At 40.4% G+C, this 21,695-nt stretch overlaps 1 protein-coding gene across 10 annotated transcripts in view; it reads left to right on the top strand.

Moving 5' to 3' along the window:
- Positions 1-21,695, top strand: part of RTN1 (reticulon 1) — a 385,922-nt gene that overhangs the window by 159,221 nt on the left and 205,006 nt on the right. Inside the window, exon 1 of one of the 10 annotated variants that reach the window (XM_045900978.3) lies at positions 12,063-12,465. The exons of the other annotated variants lie outside the window; for them this stretch is intronic. Within the exon in view, the coding sequence (XP_045756934.1) occupies positions 12,225-12,465 (241 nt within the window). The 5' untranslated portion in view covers positions 12,063-12,224. Of the gene's footprint in view, positions 1-12,062; positions 12,466-21,695 lie in introns of those variants that run through there. 10 annotated transcript variants of the gene reach the window in all.

Genomic DNA, 21,695 nt, shown 5'->3' with positions numbered 1-21,695 from the left:
CCGAATGCAGTCGCTTAACCAACTGAGCCACCCAGGCGCCCCTCTTATTACAATTTTGAGTTGAGAAAACTGAGGCCTAGAGAGTAGCTCACCTAAGATCTCAAAGCTAGACTGTGGCAGAGCTGGTATCGGAACTCAAGCAGCCTGATTTCAGAGCTCATGCTCTTAACCCTAAATTTATGATCCACTTCATGTGATGTTCATAATAATCCTATGAGGTCTACATTATGACTGCCATTTTACAGGTTAAAATATCATCATTATGGATGTTAGAAGCTGAGGCTTTAGGGGAGTTATTTGCCCCCATTAAGTAGGTAGGATAGACACGATTTGGACCCAGGAAGTCTGATGCCACAATGCCCTTCTGCTCTTTCTTCTATACTATACTGCCAGGATGTGGCACAATTGGAATTCAAATCCTGCCTGACTTCACAGTCCCTAACCAATTCAGTATCAGTCAATCACACACAGTTCTCTTTATGTTTGTTTGTTTGTTTGTTTGTTAATGATTTGTACTAAGACTTAGAAGCAGTGGGATAGCTATTGAAGCCATTTAAGGCCACTGGAATTATTGAAGAACTTTTAGAAATAGAATGTCTTAAAAACTTTATGTATGAAAGTTTAAGTTGATTATTTATTTGATTATATTGCCTTCCGGAGAGAGCATATTAGAATGCCTTTGATAAAAAGCTCTTTGATAATGTTGGAATTCTCCATTTGAAGAATTACAGTCTAGCAGATCTGAGTAAGAATGTACCGAAAATTATAATAGTAGTCAATTGGAAAAAGCAATACAAATTACAAATATTAGGCTTCCATGCAACCTTTCCTATTCTGAAACCCTATTATTGCCACCTTCATGCTTTGACGATGATCTGTCTTATACTTCACTGAAAAGTTATAGGTAATTTGACATGAACCTCCCTCATCTGCAGCTCAAACTTTTTCTCAATATTCATCTCCTTTGTGTTCTCTTTTCTATTTCTGAGAAAAATGTAAATTTCCTACATTCTAAATTTAATCCTTGCCCTCAAGGGCCTGCACCAGTTTGGGGATCCTATGGAGGGACTAGATTAGGTAGGATGTTTTCCTACACTAGATGGGAGCTGGCTAAATTCTAGGGGTGAGTGTGAGCTGTGGACCAAGAAGGCCAACATCAGTATTGGAGGTAAATATCAAGCATCCACTTCAAGGAGAGCCTTCAAGGCTACAGGGAAGCAGTCAGGATCCAAGTGAGGCAGGAACAGACCAGAAAGTGGAGTTCTGGAGGGTCCAGATGAAATGGTTTAGTACATAAGCAAGGACAAAGGGAGCAAGTGGTAAGTTACTTTTTTTGGGTGATAAGTATTAGCAGGTGAGGAGCACCAGGTGCTGATTCCATCCTTATCCACTGGCTTCATCACTATCTCTTCTTTTTCTTGAATCTACAGTTTTTCCTCCCCATTTTATCTTCCCCCTTAGCCTATACACTTTTCCACTCCCTTTCCAAAAGGCCACACTTTCCCTTAATCCCTTTATTTCTTTAAGCAAGTGTCACCTTTTCCCCTCTTCCCTTCCAGTGGCCAAATTAAATGGCCAAATTCAGTGGCCAATTGAGTTATCATCACCAACAGGCTCTCTGTGGCATTAAATATTGTTGAAGGCGCCCACACTTAAATCTCCTCCCTTGGCTGGTCTTTCCCCCTACCTCCCTGGATGTTCCTTCTTCTTCTTTGGACTCTTAAATCTGTATTTCTTTTTTTTTTAATTATTTATTTATTTGAGAGAGAGAGAGCATGAGAGGGGAGAAGGTCAGAGGGAGAAGCAGACTCTCCGCTGACCAAGGAGCCCGACGTGGGACTTGATCCTGGAGCTCCAGGATCATGACCTGAGCTGAAGGCAGTTGATTAACCAACTGAGCCACCCAGGTGCCCAAAATATGTATTTCTTAAGAATATGTTGTTGGCCTACTTCTTAGCCCTTTACTGTCTGTCTCTCCCAGTATACCTATTTAACCTTATGACTTAGATTATTCTCTCTACCCAGGTGATGCCTCAATCTGAATCACCAGCTTTGACCTTGACCTCCTTTTCACATTTCTAGTATCCAGCTAGATACCTTCACCTGTGTCTCATCTGCTCATTAAATTCTGCATGGCCAAACATTAACTAATTATTCTTCCACAAACAGCTTCTCTTCCCGTTTTTTTTTTTTTTTAAATTCCTGTTAATGACACTTATGAACTCTCCATCCCTCAAATTCAGGACCTTTGGGTCAATCTTTACTCTTCCCATGTTTAATCAGGTATCAAATTCTGTTGACTGAAATATTTTTAATATATGTCCCCCCATTTCTATTACTTTCTCTTTCCCAGTTGCCCTTCATCAAAATAACTTTAATAGCCTGATAGCTGGCCTCCCTACCATTAGTTTTCTTCCAGTCCAAACCATTTTAGTTACTATCTTTTCCTGAATAGCATCTGTCATACCTCTCATTGAGACTCTTACATACATATATATCTATATAAATCCCAACATCTTAACCTAGCATTCTAGTTCCTTCCCAAGTTGAGCCCAACCAGTTTTTCTATTTTTATTTCTGACTTTGCTGGACCTTTGCTTTAGAAAAATACAGACTTATTCTTCTCTGTAAGTTCCCTATAATTTCTCTCTCCCATGCCCTTACTGTTTCTGAGACCAGAATGATCTCTATTCATCAGCTCTTCATGTACAAATCCTACAACTTTCAAAGCCTAGCTCAAATACTTCTCATCCCATAAAGCTTTTCTTGATCTCTCCAGATAGCAGTAATCTTTATATCTTCTGATTTACCATGTACCTTTTTCCTAGTGCTTATCACCCTCTACCTTGGATTTTGATTATTCACATGCACATTTTATTCTCTCCATGATTTGATTATATAAATATTAAAAAATTGATTCACCTTTGTAGTCCCAAAGTGCCTGTATAAATATTCAAACAAATTTGATTGGATTCACCAAATATTCCATGTACTTCTTTTTTTTTTTTTTTAAGATTTTATTTATTCATAAGAGACAGAGAGAGAGAGGCAGAGGGAGAAGCAGGCTCCCCGCTGAGCAGGGAGCCCAATGCGGGACTCGATCCCAGGACCCTGGGATCGTGACCTGAGCCGAAGGCAGACGCTTAACCATCTGAGCCACCCAGGCGCCCTCCATGTACTTCTTTATATTTTCCAGTATCCTTTGCCATTAGACTTGGGGCATATGACTAGTTCTGGCAAATACTCTGTAAGGAGTTATGTGTAACACTTTCACTTTGAAGTATTTTGGAACAGATGAGAATTCTCCATTCTTTGATCCTTCTTCTCCTTCTGGGGCAGTCCACAGGGCCATGTGTTCTAGCTGCAATTTGGTGGAGTTTCTATGTCTGAGTCTCTGATTGATCATGTGGATCAGGGCTCCCCCTGAACCATACTAGATTTGAGCCTGGGAATTCTGTTGTGCTAAGCCACTGAAATTTCAGAATTAATATTTTACTGAAGCATAGTCTATCCCAACCTGACAAATAGAGGAAGTATTCAATACATTTATGAATGAACAAATGAAGAGGGTAACTATCAAATAAATTGTGTGGGTGGAATTATTCAAGAAGCTTGTTCCACAGTTTGCAGGAGATTCCAGTTTCGCAGGTGTCTGCACAAAAGGACAATATCAGATTGTAAATAGTCTACCATTTGATATCATTCTTCTTACAAATATAAACCTTTTGCTTTCAAAAATTCATTTGGTAGTTTACTATGTATGTAGTTTCATGGGGTTTTTTGGGGGGGTGGCAAAATTTGAAGTTAGGTATTAGAGATGTATTGCTCATTGAATGGTATACATGAGGTTTTCTCAATATAGTCAAATGCATAATCCTTATCTTCCTCTGGCTTACTGACAGCCTGTAGTGCTCCTTTCATGAATTGATTCTTGATGCTTAAAATGACCTTACATGAAAAATTTATAAACAAAATTACTAGTATCCAAAAAATGCTGGTGTTTACTTTTGAGACTTTTCATATAACTGCTTTTTTTTCTTAGAGAATTCAGAAAAGATGAAAAACACTTAAGAAAATAAATGTTTTCACAATCCTAGAGATAATTTCTATTACAATATTACAATCTGCAACAATTGGTAAGCAGGTTTATAGTTTGTTGAAATGAATTCAGCCCTGGGGAAGTTAAGCATCTTCCTCTGATTCTCAAAGGGCTGCAACTGCAATCCTCTGGGCTGTCTTCCCCAGGCAACATGGAATACTTTGGCTCTAGCATTCTCTCCTTATCAAAATCTAAGCTCAGCTTAGTAAGTTGTCTGGTAATTCACTATGAGGTATCAATGCTATGAATGCCAAGTTACCATTTCTGGGGATGCTGCCATTTATAACAGTACTGACCTGACAAATTTATAAAGTCAAAATGTTGTATTTCCAATACCAGTTGCAGGCTAGAGTAGGAGCAATGTTTGGAAGAAAGATCTTTCTAAAGTCTCCACAGTTAAGCTGCCCAGGAAGCCATAATTCTGTTGAAGAGTAACAGTATTTTAGAGTAACACCTTGATGCTTCTGAAGAGCAGTTGTCTACTTAAGATAGTTGACCTGTTGCTTATAAAACAGAAAGCTAGCCTCATGACTGATGTTGCAATATGCTGTACCCATTTCCCAAGAGACATAGTTCAAGATTCTCTTTTTCTCTTATTTCTTCAAGTGAAATGAAACAGACCCAAAGTGTTTCTGTCTCTTGATTATGTGCTAGGTATCCTGGACTCTCTTCACACTCAGGACTTTTATTCGGAACCTTCTGCTGTCATCAGGACTTTCCCTTAGGTTAATTTCCCAGTCATTACAGGCTTATCCTGATTTATTACTGTCTTACACCTCTACCCAAATAGGGCTGCAGTGAGATAGACGATGAATGTCTCAGGACAGCTCATAAGTGCATACAAGCCACAGAAGGTTTTTTTTTTTCTTTTTCAAGTTTTATTTAAATTCCAGTTAGTTAACATACAGTGTAATATTAGTTTCAGGTGTAGAATTAGTGATTCCAAGCCATAGAGTTTTGTGTGGTCCCATCTGCTCTATGACACCACTGGTCAAACTTGTGTCATGGTATATATGGAATCATAAATATACCCTGGCTCTGAGACTTTTACACCAGTATTCCCCTCAACTCTTCCTTGGAACTCTCATGTAAACTTAAGCTTTTGCTAAGTAATGTCTCAGGACCCCCACTTACAGTGGAGTTCCTGCCAGTCTCTAAATTTGATGGAAAAGCAGCTTTCTAGATAAAGAGCTCCAAGCAAGGAGAGAAAGAAAACAATTTCTCCTCAGACTGGACTAACCCTTAAGAAGCCCCAGGTAACTGGGATTTCTTAACATATTTGTCAGGCCCAAAGATGAGGCCATGTCACTTCACAAAAACGACAGACTCTTAGAAGATGGTATGACATTTTTCCTCAGGAGAGACTGGGGCCATATGAATAAGACCGGTGCCCTTTAAACTGGGACTAACTCCATAATTTTGGGCCAACCACGACTCTGGAGTTTCAGTAATTATAGTCTAAAGTTAGAAGAAACCTCCAGTTTTTGCCTAAGGCTCCTACTGAGCTGTCCAGGGTTCTGACTTCCACACAGGCCGTCAATACCTTCTTTATCCTTGGTCTTGATGCTGATGATTTTGCTTTAAACTTGGAATACTTTGGATCTAGTTTGTGATTCCTAATCTTGAATCCCTCTGTGGTCTCTATTGAGCTCTGCTGGGCCAGGGTCTTGTCAATGGTACAGTATATACAAACTGAAAAATTGGTTTTACTATGTCAGGATTTTAATTTGGAGAGCTTAAGTCCTAGAGTCAGCAGACTTAGACTTTAGTAACAGCTGCTTTAGCCATGTGACTTTGAAGAAATCTCTGAAGGTTTTTTCAGAACCTTGGTTTTCTCATCATGCCTGAACAATAAAATGTGACAAATATCTGCAACATAAATGACAAAAATACAATACAAAGAGCATTTAAAAATATTTAAGAAAAAAAATACCTGACTAGACAAGGCAATTGGACTGGACACAAAAGGCAATTCACAAAATAAGAAAGATAAATTATCCACATGATATATAAAAATTAACTCAAAATGGGTCAAAGACCTAAACATAAGATGTAAAACTATGAAACTCTTAGAAGAAAATTTAGCTGTACATCTTCGGTCCTGGAATTAGGCAATGTTTCTTAGATATGACACCAAAACTACAAGCAATGAAAGGTAAAGTAGATGAATTTGGCTTCATAAAAATTAAACACACATGTGCTGTAAAGGACACTATCAAGAAAGTAAAAAGATAATCCATAGAATGGGAGAAAAAAATTTTGCAAATCATATATCTGATAAAAGACTCGTATCCAGAATTATAAAGAACTTCTACAACTAAATAATAAAAGATAAATAACCCAATTTAAAAGTAAGCTTGGGAATGAATAGACATTTCTCCACAGAAGATATACAAATGGATAATAAGCCCATGAGAAGATGCTGAACATCATTAATTATCAGGGAAATGCAAATCAAAACTAAAATGTGATATTACTTGACACCCTCTAGGATGGCTGTAATAAAAAAAGGCAGGTAATGACAAGTGCTGACAAGAATGTGGACAAATTGAAACCCTCATATGCTGCCAACAGGATTTTTAAATGGTGCAGTTAATTTGGAAAACAAAATTCTCTAAAAATTTGACAGTTCCTCAAACAAGGAAACACAGACCCTATATGACCCAGCAATTCCAGTCCTAGGTTATATGCAAGATAAAAGAAAATGTGCTCCCCAAAATCTTGTACACAAACAATTATAGCAGCTTTATTTATAATAGCCCCAAAGGAGAAACAACCTAAATGTCTATCAACTGATGAGTGGTTAAACAAGTTAGAGCATATTCATACAACGGAGAATCCATACAAGAAGAAGTAATGAGGTACTGATATGTGCTATAAGATAGGTGGACCTTGAAAACATCATGCCAAGGAAAAGAAGCCAGTCACAAAAGGGCACATATTGTATGATTCCATCCATATGGAATATCCAGAATAGGTAAAGTTATGGAGTCAGGAAATAAATTAGTGATTGCCTAGGACGGAATTTGGATTGTGGGGGTGGAGAGTGACTGCTCATGGGCATGAAGTTTCTTTTTGGAGGGATGAAAATGTTGTACAATTGATCGTGGTGATGGTTGCACAACTATGTGACTATACTTAAAATCATTGCATTAGACACTTTATATTGTATGCAAGTTAAATCTCAATAAAGCTGTTATGAAAACAATAAATACAAATCACCAAGAAGCACATTTGAAATCTGCTAATTCATTGGTTGTCAAATAAATAAAAAACTTACTGTGAGGATACCATATCTCTCATCAGATTTTGGAAATTAAAAGTTGGCATGTGTGTTTAGTCAATGAGATCTGTTCGCAAAATGCAAAGAACTCTTCAAAGGCAATTTACCTCCATCATGTAGATTTTGGCTTGCTCCTCCAGCTCAGAATATCTTAAAAGGTGTTTTGTGAGTCCAAAGCATGGAGAATTCATGTCACAGATCTCCTAATTCATGTTTTTGCCCAAAGAAATAACACATCTTTGCAGTTTTGCTCAAATGCACAAATTCTATAAGAAAGCCAAAACTGGGTTACTGAAAAGCGATCAATTCTCTTCTTTCCTTCCCTACTGGAGGACATTAGAAGCACTGATGTTTTATCCCCTTGGATGGCTGAGTCAGAAACAGCAGCTACTCCCTATGGATGGAAGGGAACTGGTGTGTTCCAGATGTGTTGTGAGATGTTTGTGAGTGTTGTACTGGTCTCCTGGAGAAAACACAGCTCTCTTGTGCACCAGTCTATGGTATCTATAAATTAGTTTCAATCTAAATGTTCTTTCACTGCAGTAGGAAAGGGAGGACACTTTTCCATATAAAATTCAAGAGCTTCCACCCATTGTAGTAGAGTAAAAACCATGTTGCAAAATGAGCTGGATGGTACAGACACAGTAAGCTTTGAACCAACCCCACACACAACGATTTCAGAAAAATTTGAGGCTGCAGAATGAGTCCCATCTTGAGTCAAACACTTTTTCTTACTAAGTCAATGGGAGTGATTTCACAGTTGCATTCTTTCCTAAAAAGTTTCAGAAGTAGAAACTATTGCATTATTTGTTTCAGTATATGTTAAGAAAAAAAAAGAAGAAGAAGGTAGCAGGAGGGGAAGAATGAAGCAGGGGAAATCGGAGGGGTAGACGAACCATGAGAGACGATGGACTCTGAAAAACAAACTGAGGGTTCTTGGGGGGAGGGGGGTGGGAGGATGGGTTGGCCTGGTGGTGGGTATTGAGGAGGGCACGTTCTGCATGGAGCACTGGGTGTTATGCACAAACAATGAATCATGGAACACTACATCTAAAACTAATGATGTAATGTATGGGGATTAACATAAGAATAAAAAAAAAAGCAGAAGTAGAAACTAGGCTTGGGTGCTGATAAACATATAACCCAGAGAAAGCAAATACTTGGCATATATTACCACATCTCCTTCACTTGTCTGCATGTAGCTAGTGCTTATCCTTCTAGGCACTTTTTCCTACTGAATCTGAACATAGCCCAAGACTCTCAGTACAGTGCCCCACCCATTCAGTACTATTCAATCAATGAATTATATTTGCCATTCCCAATATAGGCTATTCCAAGTTGAGATGTGTGTGTGTGTGTGTGTGTGTGTGTGTGTTACCCAGCTACTTCAAAGAACCTTTGAAATATATTTATCTTTATGTAAGGTTTGCCTTTCAGAATTATAGGATTTTCAAGTGGAAAAAGACCAATAGTCACTCAATATTGGGGAACATTTCTCATCTAATTTGTTTTAAATGAATTCTTTGATTCTTTGGCTTTGATTCTTTGATCTTTGCAAATATAAAAATGCAGGCAGAGCTTTTACCATTATAAGCCATTTTCTGGAAATAATCTGGCATGTGCTCTTTTTGTTAATAATATACCTACTTATGTCAGCCCATTTGGTGCTCCCTCAAACCCTGTACAGAAGATACTATTAAAATATCTAGGTTACAGTTGAGGAAACTGAGGCACAGAGCTCTTATGTAACTTTAATATTGAAGCTGGAAAGGATTTCATCTTGGTTAAATTTTGTTACTTGTGGTGCTCTTTTTGCCTGCCCTATACCCCCTTTCGACATGATATAAGGTTTGGTCTAAGTTAAGAAGCTAGTGTTAAATAAATGCTCCTCAACAGATTCCTTCTTTTGAAATAATGAACAAAACTTCTTTTCAAAAAAACAATAGCTTTGTCTTCAAAGACAAAACCTGACAGTTCTTTTGTCTCAACTCTTCTTGCTAAGAATTCTTTAAAAGTGCCAACCTCATTTTTTTTAATCTCCAAAGCATGTTAGAGCAATTCATAACTTAGAGCAACTATGCAAGCCCTGAATTCCACAGCTGACTGTGTGTTATGCCCATAAATCTCCAAATTAGCCAAGTTTTGTCGGTACACAGGGGTGCAAATATAAAATAATGTGGCTAAACATTGGTAATTTCAAACCAAAGCACAACCCTGAAAATTTCTTCACCCAAATAGACGATTATTTGTATATATCCAGAGGTGGGATCTAAAAAAGTAAAGATGGTTGTGAAGATTGCTAAAACTGAAAGAGTGAATACATCTCTTTTCAGCAGAGCAAAACAGAATCATTTATCAAAATAGATATTTCAATTAAATTGGAAGTGAAAATGGAAATTTTCAATTTCCTCTAACAAGTAAAATCTAAATACACCTAACTGGCTATTTCCTCTTCACCTTCTCAATTAGAGTATTGATCAACATCTGATGAAATATGGAAAATAATTAGAATCCTATTTCCAAATTCCTTATCTATTTATGCATAAGGAAATTAAGAGGCTTGCATAGATATTCCATTTCTTTATGATGACTTTCATTAGTGTTTCCCAGGGAAACAAAATAGCATACACTGTGTAATTCTGTATGTAACTCCCTTACCCTAACAATTCTCAAATGTCCAGTACCCACCCGTAACCACTTAATGTTGTATCGTTAGAGTTTACTGTGTTCATGGCATGTTATCAATAATGAAACTGAGAAATTCCATCCGGTATTTCTGATGCTCCGAGGAGTTCTAAACAATAGATTTGAAAGTCTCACAAGTGCCCCCTGATTATACAACAGGATTAAGCTCCATGGAAAGACAGCAGTGGAATAGCTTTTCATCTTAAAGATTTCTTAAACAAGGTTGTTTTTCCCATGGAAAGATTTCAAAAACCATGATTCAAGATAACCAAGAATTTTTTTGGTTGTTGTTGACGGAGGGGGTAATTTTTTTTATAGCTTTATTGAGGTAAAATAGATATACATTAAATTGCACGTATTTATAGTGAAAAATTTGATTAGTTCTGACATATGTATACACCTGTGAAGCTATCATCATAATCAAAATAATGAACATGTCCATGATAATTTTTAAAGATACCAGTAATGTAAAATTTTGGTGATCATCATATTTCCAGGGACATCCGGCACTAGTAAGCCATATTTATTGTCTACTGAGTGAATACATTTTCTCTAATTTATTATCACTGGACATCTTTTGAACAGTGTACTAGAAGAACGAAGGGTTGGGCACAATTTAGACTTTTAGTTTCAGCATTTTTGAGGAGAATCTGAATAGTGCTTAAGTTGGACTTTGAATAAAAAGTCAACAGGTATGTGTGCCTGGGTGGCTCAGTGGGTTAAGCATCTGCCTTCAGCTCAGGTCATGATCCCGGGGACCTGGGATCGAGTCCTGCATCTGGCTCCCTGCTCGACAGGGAGTCTGCTTCTCCCTCTGCCTCTCCCCCACCTCTCATGCCCACGATCTCTCTCTCTCTCTCGCAAAAATAAATAAAATCTTAAAAAAAAATCAACAGGTATGAAACCCTTGATAGGCCTATGGTGGCTTAGCTGTTTCACAACGTCCCAAGTACTTCTACTCCATGTTCCACCTTTTCCAAAGAAAGAGCAATGGATAAGCCTATTCTTCTACCCTGTGTGTTGGCCTGAAATTTATTTTTTTCCCAAACCACATCATTTCATAGACAATTTCAGAACAAATAAGGCACAAGTTTTGTTTGAAAAGATGGCTCCAATACGGGAATAATACATTATAAGCCCACTTCTCTGAGTTCGGTTTATCTTTCAAGTATCTTCCACTTTGTCTGAGACGGCTGTAAAGGAGAAAAAAAAAAAAAAAAAAAAGCAAGGTTCCTGAGGTGTCCACATTCTCAAATAAAATAGACTGCGCAGACAGCTTATCATTTGCATGACTTTGGCTCAGTGTTTCTGAAAGGAAGCATAACCGCTTTTCGTCCTGCCTAGTGACATCCTACTTGCTTTCAGTGCTGGTACCGATGAGGTCTGGCAAGCTTTTTTACGGAGGCTCTCCTGGTAGTTCTTTCCTGTACTCCACTATTTTCAGCCCTGTTCTGGAAACAACAGTTTTTAAGGACGCAGCATTTAACCTCAGGGTTGCAGCTCCCTGTCTCCTGCCAACATTCATCTTCACCCTTCCCCGCGCAGACCCGCGTCCCCTCCACAGCTGATACTGGTCACCCTCAGAACCGTGGCCTTGAGATCTCCAAGCTTCCTTCCTTTGCCCTGAGTCCCAAGACACCAGTCGGGGCTCAAGTTTAGGAGTTGGGAGGGCGGCTTGCCTCATCCGTCACGCTTCGGCTGGGGACTGCTTCTACCTGCTCATCTTCTCCTTAGATCCTTACCCAACAGAGAGGAAGGTTCGAGTGGATTTGGCCCATCCCCTAATCGGGGCCTGCCACCGGGGGCTGATGTGGGCCGAGGGAGACCAGGACGAAGCAGGCCATTTTCACCTGCGTAATAACAGGCTTGCGAGTAGCGAGCGGCGGCGGCGGCCGGAGTAGGAGGCGGAGCGCCAGCAGCGGCCGCGGCGGGGCCGGAGGAAGAGGAGGGGGAGGAGGAGGAGCTGAAGCGGGGAGAGCGGCAGCCGGCGGCTCGGCCGGAGTTGCGGCGGCGGCGGCGGCGCTAACACCGCGGCCTCCCCAAGCCCCGAGTCCCGGCGGGGGCAGCAGCAGGGAGCGCCCGGCCGCCCAGGCACCGCACCTCGGCCCCGCCAAACCGCCTTCGCCGCGCCGGGGGGTGGGGGGGGGACCGCCAGCCATGGCCACGCCGCCGGATCCCCAAGACGCGCTGCTGCCGCTGGCAGGCTCCGGGTCCCAGTGGTTCGGGGACCGGGGGGAGGGCGAGAACGAAGCGGTGACGCCGACAGGGGCCAAGCCGGCGCCGCAGGCGGGGGAGCCCGGCCGGGCGTTGGGCGCCGGGGCGGGCGAAGCGGCGCCGCGGGAACCGGACTCGGGCCCCGCCCGGCCGCCGCCAGTTGCCATGGAAACTGCATCCACAGGTAAGGCGGGCGGCGGGCGCCGCTGCCCCGCAAATGGCGTCGGGGACGGGGTCCCCCAGCCCGGTCCCCTTCTCCGCATCTCGGCTCTGCACCTCGCTCGCGCTCTCTACCTTGAGCACCAGCCTCAGCCCGCTTCGCCCCGGGCGACTGTAAATGTTGGCGGACTGGTAGAAAACAGGAATTTTTTTCCCCCCAAAGGCTCGGAAGAAGACGAAAGACTATCGTTTCATTCTGTTTCATTATCATTGTTATCTCGGCTTTAAAAATTGTCCTCGGAGGCAGACCGCAGCATCCAGGCTGTTGGTGCGCCCGCGTACAAGTTTCTTCCGTCCGCCAAGGGGTTGGGGGCTGTAGGGCCCGCCCGGCCAGTTGCGATGATTTTCTGGGGCGTGTTTGAGCTCGGCGTGCGCGCCAGCTACAGGGGACGCTGACAACAAAGCGACGGGCGGGCCGGCTGCCGCTGGATCCGGCTGGGTCCGGGGCAGAGCTGTGGCTGGAAGTGTTCTTACCCCTTCCCTCCACAAATCGCCACACCCTACGCCCTCCCAGTTCCCCCTCCCTTTCTCCACCTCCCCCTCCCTGCCGCAGAAAACTGAAATCCCAAGGTGTGCGCGTCTCATTCAGGAGGGGCAGCGTTGCCAGAGGGTTGGGAGTTGTGACTGTCCCCGCCCAGAACTGCCCAGATGTCCCCATCTTGCAGGGAGCATTGAAACTTGGAACCCGTCAAGAGCGGCCGGCCTGGCTGCGGTGTGAGAGGGCTTGACTGGTGGTGGTGAGTGAACGAGGCACAGTTTACGGGCAGTCTGGACCCGCCTGGGCATTTGGAAATTGCCTTGGGTTCGGTCACCCTTAGCCTGACCCCCCGTTTCGAGCCGGAGCACGCGGGTGCCCTGCTGGGACCAGGGCCTTGGAGCATCCCGACCAAAGGATGCGGGAGGAGAGCTTCGGGGAGGGGCTGCCGGCCTGGGTAGCCCTGTGTTTCCAGGCAGGGAGTTAGAGGGGGCGGTGCTGTGTTGTTTTCTGAAAAAGCTTTGCTGTAGTGGAATGGGAGTTGTGTAGATGTGAACGTAGTCCTCGAGGATCTGGGGCGGTGGGTGCTTCCGGAAGAGTGGAAAAGGGGTGGGACTGCTTGCGTGTTCTTGGCAGCTGATTTAGGGAAACACCTTTCTTAAGCCACCGCCTCTCTTAAGGGTCATGTGGAGTGCATTAGGTAGCCTTTAATTCTGGTCCAGTACAAAAGATTTGTGCTGAGGAAAGGAGGTTTGGGGAATGCAATAATTAAAACATAACAACATTCTGATGGGAAGAGAAAAAATTGGGACCATAATCAGAAAAAAAAAAAAGAAAGAAAGAAAGAAAAGAAAACTCCAAGGAAGAAAACCCCATTTGTCATATATTATTATATGAGGGTGTGGGGGTGGGAAGGATTTAAGACTAAGAAAGGCTGCCTAGCCTCTCTTTCAACTTCATCTAAATGAAAACAAAACTCCTTATAATTGCAAAGGAAGATGGAAAAAGATGAAAGACAAAGGGAGGTACATTTTTTGTCGGTTTACCATTACTGTTCTTTGTAGCTCATAGCTCAGAACCTTTATCCACCATCATCAAAGTAAATTATTTCTTTATAAATATTTCCCACCTCCCACTAGTGTCACCAGGGTTCGGGGAAGCTGGGAAAGGAAGCTAGTGCCCTGTGTTCAGTAACACACTATACACTAAAATGAGTTGCTATATATAAAATGTTTAGAACAACTCCTGTCACAAAGTAGCCATTTGCAATTTTAACATTATTATTATTATAGAAAATTATAGAAATACTTTACTTTGCTGAATATGTTGGGGGTTTCCTGTTCTAGATAACAAATACACTAATAAAATGGAACATGATGATGCTGAGTTTGGATGGGAGGGGGATGAAGGGACAGGAAAGGAGCATATATTTTGCATATTTATATAGAACATTTTTAGTTTATTATTGCTGCTTGAAGGAATGTCTCATATAGTTGTTGATTGTTTAATGTTTTAAATCTATATGTTTCATATTTCTTATACTGGAGAGGCTACTAGTATACGATATTAAACATATATTTAAACATATATTAATTGCAGGACATTATATATCCTGCTGTATATATCTGTATATATCTAGAGACCTAGATGCTGGAAATGATATCTAAATAAACAGCTAGGTCTTGAAAAATCCAAACAAAATCTGGGCCAGCTTCCTTGTCTGTTATTGTGACAGTTTTATTGCTATAAGCAAAGTCAGTAGGTACATCTTTAACTTTATCAGAGACAAAATCCGGAGGGAGCCTATTAAACACACTGATCTACTTTTTTAAAAAGAATGGTGCTCTTTGGGACTCAAACTAAGAAGTAACTTAGACTTTGAGCGTGATGCACTGTAAACAGATTTTGTTTCTTTTTCAGATAGGATTATAAAGTGTAAGACAGATATTGATATTTTAAAAGCTTTTTTTTTTTCTGAAAAACAGCACTAATCATGCCATCTGGACAGAAATTCTGTTATTTATTTTTATACATTGATGGTAATTAAAGCTCCTAAAGAAACAGTCCAAAAAATATTTCTTAGTAATGTCCTGCAATTAATATATGTTTAAATATCATTAAAACTGCACTGTATTTTCAGGTATTCTCATTGCTCCTGTCCCTTTTGTGGATTGGAAATGTTCTTAATAAAAAGTAACACTTTCTGTTAAAGCTACAATTTTTCATGTTGAAATTTGATAATGGGCATGTGAAATGATGTCTATTGTCAAGGGAACATTTAATACACCCTGTGTAAGCTACAACATCTTAGAGTTGTTTAATCATGAATCAGCACCATCATCTAATAACTTTATACAAAGGATGGTAAGAGCAACTGTTTTGTTTTCTCATGATCAGTTATTTTATTCCTGGAAACTATTCAAAGGGAGCATACAATAACACAAGGATAGAAGAATGGCCCTTTGTTTAAAGGAATAATTTAAAATAGAACATTTGAACAAAATGCAGTGGTGAGAAGTTAACTCATGTTCGCTTTGGAAATTAACTCATTGATTGCTTCATGCATGCAAGGCAAAACGAACAGAATGGAGAATGGTCCAGAGAAATCAATATGATTTGCTTCTGTAATATTTACTTACAGATAATTTGACTTAAATTTCTTAAATTGGAGAGAGAGAGAGAGAGAGATTTTTACTTTATTTGGACCACAATGCTCATAAATTTATATTTTTCAAATGCTGAATGTGATACTCTATTGGGAAAACTATAAATTATCTCTTATGATTTAAGTAACCAGAATATTTATATATCCTGTGTTTATTGTTTAGTATAATAAATTGTACTGTATATATCACTGATCATCTTCTATAATTCACGTGGAGGCTGGATTGAATCTCTTAACTTGTGGGTGTGTTTGATAGATGTGTGTATATTTTTTAATTTGGAGTCATTCCCAGTAATCCCCTTCAGAAGGTGTAAATTTCAGTTTCTGTTTTCTTTCATCTTTTGAGAAAGCTACAGTTATGTTGAAATGAGAAGGCACACTACACTTACAATATTTTATAGAACACATAAGAAGAATAAAAGAGTTTCTAATGTAATTTATTTCTCTGGACATAGCCTCTGGTTACAATCAATAACATTTCTGGCGGAAAGTATGGTATATGTCCTTTCATATAGGGAATTCAAGTCAGGGTGAATTAAAATTTAGAAACATTTACATACCCTAAAAATACATTGATAATAAACTTTATCAAGGCTTCCAGCATCACCTCCTCTTCATGAACTCAACTTTCCTGGAAACCCATCCTGGTCATTGCCCCTCAAATCTACCATAGGCCTTCTTGCCTCCCGTCTCTTTTCTAGGGCATTCATCTGCTTCTGATCCTCCAGGTTTGGAGACAAGTTGTGGATTTTCTTGCTCATAATACTGTATCCTGAATAGCACAGGTTCCAGGAAGTTTTTATTATCTGTAAAGTGAGAAACCATTGAGATTCAATTCAATTTAGTCAACATTCATTGCCTCCGTTTTGAAAGTATCTGTGCTAAACACAGGTCGTGGTTTCCTAGAAGAGGTGCATCTTTCTGTTTCACATTAGTATTTAGTTTAATGAAACAGTTCCTTTGGTGTCATTTTTCATTTTCCTTATTCCCATGTCATCTCTGGAAGCTTGACTAGAAGGGCATTATAATAATCTAACCCCATGGGCACAAGGGCATGAGCTAGTTTTCGGAGGTCAACACAGGATAAATAAACATGAGCACAACTTGCTCAGACCACCTGGGAAAACAAAATCTATCTATGTATCTATCAGTCTATGGGATTGGGATCAAGAGAAGGGAATATTTTATTTATTTTTTTACTCTGGGGGATTTTAAAGCGTATTTGTAAAGTGATACAAATGATGCAGTTGAGATGGAAAGATGGATAGTGTAGGAGAGAGAGTATGTTTCCTGTAACAGAGTAGGTGAGGGGAATGGATCCAGGGCACGGCAGAGGGCTGATGTTAGATGGATTTAAGGACAGCTTGTGGATATAACTGGAGCAAAGACAGACGAGCCGGGTGGGGAGGGGGGGTGGTGAGAATAGCTAGAGGTTCTCTTCCGACTGCTTCTATTTTCCATGAACTAGGAAGCAAGGTCAAGAGAAGAGTGAAGGCAGGAGTAGAGTTGGAAGTTTGAGAGGAGGGGAGAAAGTATAAAATTGTTGCTAGAATTGCAGAGCGGAAGGATTAGTAGAAACGGAATTCTGAGCAGTCCTGGGGCTCACTTGGAGTTTGTGGTCATGAGTTTGATGTGAGATCAGTTACCATATATGTTATCTTTTTTTTCGGCCATGTTCAGCTGCCTGAGCATTGGTTTGGAGTAAGTGGATGGTTGGACTGGTTTTGTTTTGTTTTTCAGTGAGCATGACAGGAAGAGAGGGGCCATGGAGGTGAACTGTGTGTAAGGCAATGAGGATACTGATGGGTTAAGGAATTTGGGGAAGAGGGAAGGAGGACAAGACGGGGCTGATGCTCAGTGAGAAGATGATATGTATGGGCTGGTAGGATAGAAGAACAGATGGGACAGGGATTCCTTAATAAGGGAACTGAAAGGATAAGAGGTGGTCCTTCCAGAGTGGGTGTTTGAGACAGAGATTTAGGAGGGAGTACAGTTATTGAGAAGGAGACTGAGCTGGAGTGGAAGACAAGGTCATTGGAGGAGTGGAGTCCAGATGGCAAGGGCAGGAGTAAAATGATCACCGACACAGTTACCGAAATCACAAAGAACCATGGCAGAGATTGGAGAAAGGCAGTGAACTTGGTGCTGATATCTTTAGGAAAGTGGCCTGGGCTTCAAAGCTAGGGGTTTTTCGAGGGGGAGGGAAGAACAGTGTCCTGTAAAATGATAAATGTAAAATTCTGACTCTAGGTTCTGCAAACTCTATTTAATATGTACAGAACGTAGGAGATGCATCTTAAAATAGTTCATTGTGGGGGATGGGAACTTTGAGGGTTGTAATTAACTAAATATGAACTAGTGGTATGGTGAAATTACTAAAATCTCTTATGTAATTTTAGATAATATTAATAGAAAGCCTTGGGTACACATTATATGAGGTAATAATTCATCTAGATTTTGTTCTAGGCAGATTTGGAGTCTTGTACTAAACAATGGGTACCATGCTGTGAGAGACGTTAATGAACTACAGAATGTTGAGAGAAGGGTGACCAGATTGGTGAGGCTTCTAGAAAAAATGCCATTTGAGAAATGGCTGAAGAAATTAATAACTTTTTTGCCACAAGAAAGGAAGAATTAAAGGAGATTTGAATGTTAAATTCAAATACCAGAAGCACTCTTCTGAAGCCAAGACGTGACCCGGGCGATTTCACAGGGCAGAATTGGGAGGGTGGTCAAATTAGAGAAGTAGATTCCTACTTAGTGAAGGAGAAAGTTCTACTAACTAGAACTACCTGGAAAAGAGATAGGTTGCCTGTCAGTTAATGATATTCAAGCAAAAGTGAGGTTGTTGTTTATTGGAGGAAACTTCGAAAGGAAGGTATTAGTTATACCAACATCTTTATACCTTCCTAAAAGAAAACAATGTGCCTAAATTACATTGTGGTTGTTAACATGGACATACTTCTCAAAAGCGAACAGCATCCTAATGAAACCAGAAAGAGTCCATCACAAAACACATAGTTAACTCCAGATTGACTAGCTAAAATGCACTCTCCACAAAATTGTGGCCTCCTTGAAATTCTCTAGTTCTCCATTGTTAAGAAACACTCCTTAATGTAACATACTTGCTTAAGAACTACACAATTAAAAAAAAAAAGAACCACACAATTTTATCCAGTTTAGGGTTATTAACCTAAATGTGAAGCATGATATTTGCAAGTATCTCTTTTATTTATTCTTTTTCCTGAGCTATCTTTTTCATTTTTTGCTAACATATCTAATTCCATAGATATTCAACATATTCTAAAATGTTTGGGGAATTCATTAAATAATTTTGTAGTGCTAAAAGCATCATCTGAATCTCTCCTTAGTCCTCTGCCTCCCTACCTATACATTTATGTGAGATTATTCATTGTAAAACCATGTTTGCTGGGTTTCCTAATGAGTTACATTTCTAGCTGGAACAGTTCTGCATTCTAACTTCCATCTCCAATCCCCAAATGGATTTTCTAATTCATCTACTGCATGAGATTATTATAAAACCAGTTACAGACCGAATTCTTGCTTTTTTTTTTTAAAGGTGGTTACAAAGTTTTAATTCTGTTTTTATTCAGCTTTGCTTATTAAGATTTCTCTTCCAACTAAAATGAAATGTGAATGAGATAAAATAATTTGAATTTTTCATTTCATTTATAAATAATGAGCAAATGATAAGAGAACAGGTAGATCTCCTGGAATCCTGTGTGTCAGTGGTTTCTTTTTCTTTTTTTTTTTATGTTAATGTCCATACATTACATCATTAATTTTTGATGTAGTGTTCCATGATTCATTGTTTGCGTATAACACCCAGTGCTCCATTCAATATGTGCCCTCTTTAATACCCATCACCAGGCTAACCCATTCCCCCAACCCCCTCCCCTCTAGAACCCTCAGTTTCTCAGAGTCCAAAGAAGAAGATAGCAAATTCTTGCTTCTTGAATGTGGGGAATTTGTTGAAGATATCACATCTTTCAAAAATACCTAGACCTCAAATTTTGTTTTAGGCCTAGCAAATCTTCGTGCATTTAAAAAAAAACATCTCTTGGATAACAAAAAATTGTGTGTGTGCAAGTTATTGCTGATCTAGTTGATGAGCGTAAGAATAAAAACCAATCTCATGTCTATTTTTGGCATGAATTTTGCAACTGATCCTGAAAAATCAGGGCTTCTGAAAATGTGGTCTGTAGATTGTCTGCTTCAGGATCACATGAGGTAATCCACAGACTTCATACTAGGGAAACAAGCCTGCCAGATGCATATTAAAACTTCAGGAAGCACTCATGTATTGAATCCCCTCCTTATGCTTGGCATTTTGCTAGGAGCTGTGGGCAGTAGAGAACATGAGCTATATCTCCCTTTCCCCGTTCTTCTGAGCTTATTGTCTAGATGGGAGATAAGACAAACTCACACAAAACAAAGGTAAACAAGTCAGAGGACAGCCTGCTGGCTGGATGGTTGTTACAAGCTCTAAGCGCTGTGCACATTTCATGATTTTATGGGTCCCAGAGTACCTGGTTTTTTGAAAGAGGTGGAGTGTGACCTACCTAAAGGATAGAATACAAATGAGCAGAAGTGAGCTGAAAGACAGTTTGGGTGAAGGGAGAAACATGGGTAATGACTTGGGGATGACCAATGACTAGGCTGGTTTAACCTGTCCAGCTAGGTGAGGGGATACAGATTCTGGGGGGCTTGAAAGCTACTCACAGGACTCTAGACTCCTTGTATATGGATTCTGGGACCTTTAAAGGTTGATGGGTGGGGGAAGTAATATTATAAAGCTGTGCTAAGGAGGATTAGTCAGACAGTGGCATAGAAGATGAACTTAGTGGGGAAGGCTGACCCACTATCAGTGTCATGGCCTTGAATAAATAGCCATGGGATGAAAGAGGAAAAAAGATGAGTGGCTCCCCAGGAACATTCAATAGGACTTTGTGACTGACAGGATATGGGGTGTGAGGAAAGGAATAAGTCAACTCTAAAGTTCCATGTCCTGTGGCTGGGAGGATGTTGATGTTCTAGAGAGGTAGAAAGAGGGAACTGTTTAGAGAGGTGAGGATCACAGATTCATTTTTAGTCATGTGGGGCTTGATACGATGATAAGCCCCTTGAGTGGAAATCTCCACTTGGCACTGAAGATAAAGGAGTGGGTTTTAGAGATAAGAACAGGATTGTTGATATAGATTTAGAAGATTACAAGAGAAGTCATAGAATAAATAAATAGATTTTTGAAAGAGAGTATGTTGTATGGGAAGAACAAAAGGCCAAGAATGGAGCATGAGCTCATTGCCTCTTACTAGCTGAGTGGCATCAAGCAAGTTTTTGAACCTCCACGAGCCTCAGACTCCATAGTACTATATATGGTACTGGGTCTTGTAGAGGGTCTGGCAGTCAAATGGTAATTACTCGTTTTTTTTTTAATATTTTATATATTAGAGAGAGAGAGTGCACACAAGCAGGGGAGTGGCTCAAATGGTAATTACTCTTATAATTAGAGTATCATGGAAGCCAAGATGGCATGGTGTAGAATGAGCTCTGACTAAGAAAGCAGATTTTTTAAAAAGATTTATTTATTTCAGAGAGAGAAAGCACATGAGCAGGGGAGGGTCAGAGGAAGAGGGAGACAGACTCATCACTGAGCAGGGAGTCCAACGTGGGGCTCAATCCAAGGACCCTGAGGTCATGACTTGAGCCAAAATCCAGAGTCAGATGCTTACCTGACTGAGCCACCTAGGCGCCCCTGAGAGATTTATCTCATCTTGGCTTTGGCACCTAATGTCATGTCAATGTGACACTGTAGGGCAAATCTGCTTTACGGCTCAGTTTCTTCATATATAAAATGGGCATGATACTGTTGTCCTGGCTATTTTACAGAGGTGTCGTGAAGATAAAATGAAGTAACATGGGGAGGTAAATGCAAATTGCAAATAACTAATTATCTGGAAGGTGCTATTAATAGGAAGCCTGGTCAGCACACTGTCAGATGCAGAAGAGAGGTCTAGGAGAACAAAGCCCGAGA

Source organism: Mirounga angustirostris, unplaced genomic scaffold, assembly GCF_029215605.1.
Source record: "Mirounga angustirostris isolate CCGP_5_RB_7025 unplaced genomic scaffold, mMirAng1.0.hap1 SCAF_9, whole genome shotgun sequence".
Classification (NCBI taxonomy): Eukaryota; Metazoa; Chordata; class Mammalia; order Carnivora; family Phocidae; genus Mirounga; species Mirounga angustirostris.
Note: the sequence above shows the minus strand (reverse complement) of the source record. Positions and strands in the feature narration are given on the sequence as shown.